The 3854-nt window shown below is 48.8% G+C and overlaps 1 protein-coding gene across 1 annotated transcript in view; it reads left to right on the top strand.

Moving 5' to 3' along the window:
• TTC34 (tetratricopeptide repeat domain 34) overlaps positions 1-3854 on the top strand; it is a 22016-nt gene that overhangs the window by 4944 nt on the left and 13218 nt on the right. The window contains exon 2 of the mRNA XM_024760247.1: positions 3564-3838. Within this exon, the coding sequence (XP_024616015.1) occupies positions 3564-3838 (275 nt within the window). The remainder of the gene's footprint in view (positions 1-3563; positions 3839-3854) is intronic.

Raw genomic sequence — 3854 nt, forward strand, 5'->3', positions numbered from 1 at the left:
GGGGAGAGGGAGGAGGGGGAGGGGGAGAAGATGCAGGAGAAGGTGGTGGCATAAGGATTTTCTCTACCAGTTAATACAAAGCTATGATAATCAATACAGAGGATATTGACTTAAGGGATAGATAGATAGACTAATAAAACCAATAAAAGAGGTTAGAAATAGACCTATATTTGTCTGGAACTTAATATGTGAGAGCGTGCCCTGCAAATCTATGGGGAAAAGAGGACCGTATTATCCAATGCATGGTGCTGATTCTCTACCTCTAACCACGCGCAAAAACAAGTAAATTCCAGGTGAATCATGTTAATAGCTAAATTTTACAGTTTCTAAGAGAAAATATGAGAGAACATCTTAAGACTTCTGTGTACAGCTGGGCTTCTTAAGATACAAAAAAAGTGGAGGGGCTTCCCTGGTGGCACAGTGGTTGAGAGTCTGCCTGCCGATGCAGGGGACACGGGTTCGTGCCCCGGTCTGGGAAGATCCCACATGTCGTGGAGCGGCTGGGCCCATGAGCCATGGCCACTGGGTCTGCACGTCCGGAGCCTGTGCCCCACAACGGGAGAGGCCACAACAGTGAGAGGCCCGCCTACTGCCAAAAAAAAAAAAAAAAAAGAACAAAAAAAGTGGAAACGGTAAAGCAAAATTTGATACATTTGATTGAATTATTTTAAACTTCTGTTTTGCCCGTAACTATGGAAAATGAGAGGAGAATCCACAACAGAAGAAAATATTTGCAAAATATTCAGTGGGCAAAAGATGAGTACCCAGAGTATTTGAAGAATTCCTACATATCAATAAGGAAAAAAAATCCAGTGCAAGAATTGGCAAATGCGTTTCCCAAAGGAGAAAACACAGATGGCTAATAAACAACGTGCGGAAAATATTCAACATCATAGTAATGATACAAATGCAAATTAAAACAATGAGACACCACTTTCTACCCAGCAGATTGGCTAGAAAGGTTTTTTAAATAAATGAGCCTTACCAGCGCTCAGGAAAATGAAAATTAGAACAGTGGGGTAGCATTATAGCATTTTATATTCCCCCACTGCCAGATTTTCAAAATGTTTAAATCTAACAATAAAAGATTCTGGCTTTCAATAACGGTGAAGTAGCTGGACTAAACTGTGTGTCCCACATACGATTATAAAATTGGGGCAAAATATAAAATGCAAATAGTTGGCAACCGAACAGTGACCAAATGCAGAGAGAAACTGGAGACTGACCCCTAAAAGATGAAGACTGTACAGGTAAGATTTGCAGGCTTGCAGCTTTTGGCCTCCTCAATCCATGTTTTTTCCATGTAGGACAGAAAGTTGCCATTTTACTGGCTTGAGATATCATATGACAGAAGTTGGGGATGAGAAAATTGACTGTAAAGTTAGAAGGCAAATCCTGAAAAAGAGAGAGCCACATTCAAGGGGGAAGGGAGGTAAGACCCCAAATCTGTGTATTAAAGGCACTTAAATCCTCAGCTGACCACTGAACTATACACACATGGGAGATACTGGGTGGCCTAAAAGAGCAACAACTGGAAGCTGCAAGAACTAAATGGAGATTTCAGCTTCTGTCCAACAAAGAAGACAGAGAATTTGGAGTTTGATCCTAGCCAATTTAACTGCCTGCAAAAACAAAATTCAATTCTCTTCAGAGGAAGACAACTGAACCCAGAGTCTCTACAAAGAATCAACCAGATGTCTAGTGTACAATTTAAAAAATTACTAGGCATGCAAAGAGACAGGAAAATAAATGGTGAGCCACAGTCAGGAGAAGAAGAAGTCAACAGAAACTGACCTCCAGATGATCCCAGGGCTGCAATTAGCAGACTAAGGACTTTAAAGGAACTGTTATAAATATATTCAAGGACTAAAGGAAAATATGGTCATAGTGAATGAACAGTTGTGGAATCTCAGTAGATAAGTGGGAACTATAAAAAAAAACAAAAGAACCAAATGGAGATTCCAGAATTGAAAAACACAACTGAAATGAACAATTCAGAGCAGATTGGAGACAGCAGAAGAGCCAGTGCACTTGAGGTACAGTAGAAAGTACTCAATAGGAAGATCAGCTGGAAGGTGAGCAGAACCCTGGTGACCTATGAGACAATAGCTGGAAGTTTAACGTGTGCACCTGGAGTCTCAGAAACAGAACAGAGAACACACTTCCATGTGGGTAAATAATAACCAGCCCCCCGGGCCCCATGGGCTCTCCATCTGCTGCAACTCCCTAGGATCCGTGAACTATTGCAAAAATCAGGGATACAGGTGTCTTCTTCCGGACTTAGTAAATGACAGGGAAGTCTCAAAGTTTCTTTAAATTTGGCCACCAGGAGTAGACTGGGTGACCTCGTTGTTGGTTGCTTGGTTGATCTCAGGATGCAAGATGCTTCTTTTACTTGGCTATGTGCTGTGTTGTGACACTTGCCCACAATGGCAACAGGGCAGGGCAGTAGCAGGTTGGCTTCCATGCAGACGTGAAGGTTCTGCCCTCTCCTGTTTCAGTGTAAAGGATTATTACTGTTGTGGCTATTGAGTGAGGTTATAAGGAGAAGATCTGAAGGAGTCTGTGCAAAAGGCACTGAAGTGGAGGTTCAGTGCCCCAGCACTGTGACTCGCCGGGCCCTGAGAGTCTCAGTCACCGGGCCCCTCCCCAGCAGCATTTTCCTGACCTATAATACTATAAGGGTGGGCACCCACGACCTTGAGCTCCTACCAGCACTGGGTGTTCTGCGATTCTTTCAACGGCATGCACCTGCCTGGCAGGGATGGGGTGGCTTGGCTTCCTTTACCAGTCGGAAAGCCCCCATTCACATGTTTACACTGCTTGGATACAAAGTATGGGGACGGTGGAGGTGAGGCCGCTGCTGATGGGAAAGCTCACTGAGTGCCGCCACCCACCAGTCCTGGTTCCAGGCCTGGACACACATTAATCCGTTCAGTCCTCGCAGCCCTGTGAATGGAGACCGTCCTCGTTCCCACTATAAAGCAGAAAGGGAAACTGAGACACGGCAAGATGCAGTAAATCCCCACGTCCCCCCTCGTTAGGCGGCATTGGGTGCACCATCCCTCTTTCCGGAACCTGATGGGGTGATCTCATTTCAAAGACGTGGCCAGAGAAGCCAGGAAACAAAGATGCTGGCCCCTAAAACGTCACAGGCTCAGAACCTCAGCCCTGACCTGGGGGGCAGGGGTGGAGTGGGGTTGCTCTCAGAAGAGGGAACTCAGCCCTAAACTCCATCACTGCAAGTGCCAGGGGTGTTGTGACGAAATGTCCGGGGCTGCTGGGCTGGCTGTGAGCCCAAGTGGCGAACCCAAGTGCTAGGTGAGCTGCTAGGGAGGCCCACCCTGGTTGCCCCCTTCTGGGCCTGCTCTGTCCCTGATGGGCTGAGGGCCTCCTGCCAGCACTCATCCTTCCGGTGCCATGTCCTGGGCTTCTGGGAGGCTCAAAGGAATCGCCGTGAGAGGCTTCAGAAGGTCCCACCACTGGAGGGCTGGGGTCTGCAGGTGGCTTCCCTGGAGGACGTGGCCCAACAGGCAGGACCAACACCTCTGTCCTCTCTCCAGGTGAGCGTCGGGCCACCCTGCTGGTCACCCGCGCTGCCGCGACCTTCCTCCTGGACAGCGGGGCCCAGGACCTCCTTCGGGACCTGCACGAGGCCTTCTCCGAGAGGCCCTCAGGAGCGCGGAGGCAGTTAGAGGCCGTGCTCTCGGCCGGGGACCGGGAGCGTCTGCGGGCGCAGGTGCAGGAGGCCGCGGATGTAGGCTTCGCGCGCTTCCAGGAGACCGTGCGGAGCCGCCCCGAGCTCCGCGAGGACTCGGGCCGCGAGCTGCTGGCCCCGGTGACCCGCGCGCTCC

The sequence above is a fragment of the Neophocaena asiaeorientalis genome, unplaced genomic scaffold, assembly GCF_003031525.2.
Source record: "Neophocaena asiaeorientalis asiaeorientalis breed wild unplaced genomic scaffold, Neophocaena_asiaeorientalis_V1.1 scaffold489, whole genome shotgun sequence".
NCBI classification, from domain to species: Eukaryota; Metazoa; Chordata; class Mammalia; order Artiodactyla; family Phocoenidae; genus Neophocaena; species Neophocaena asiaeorientalis.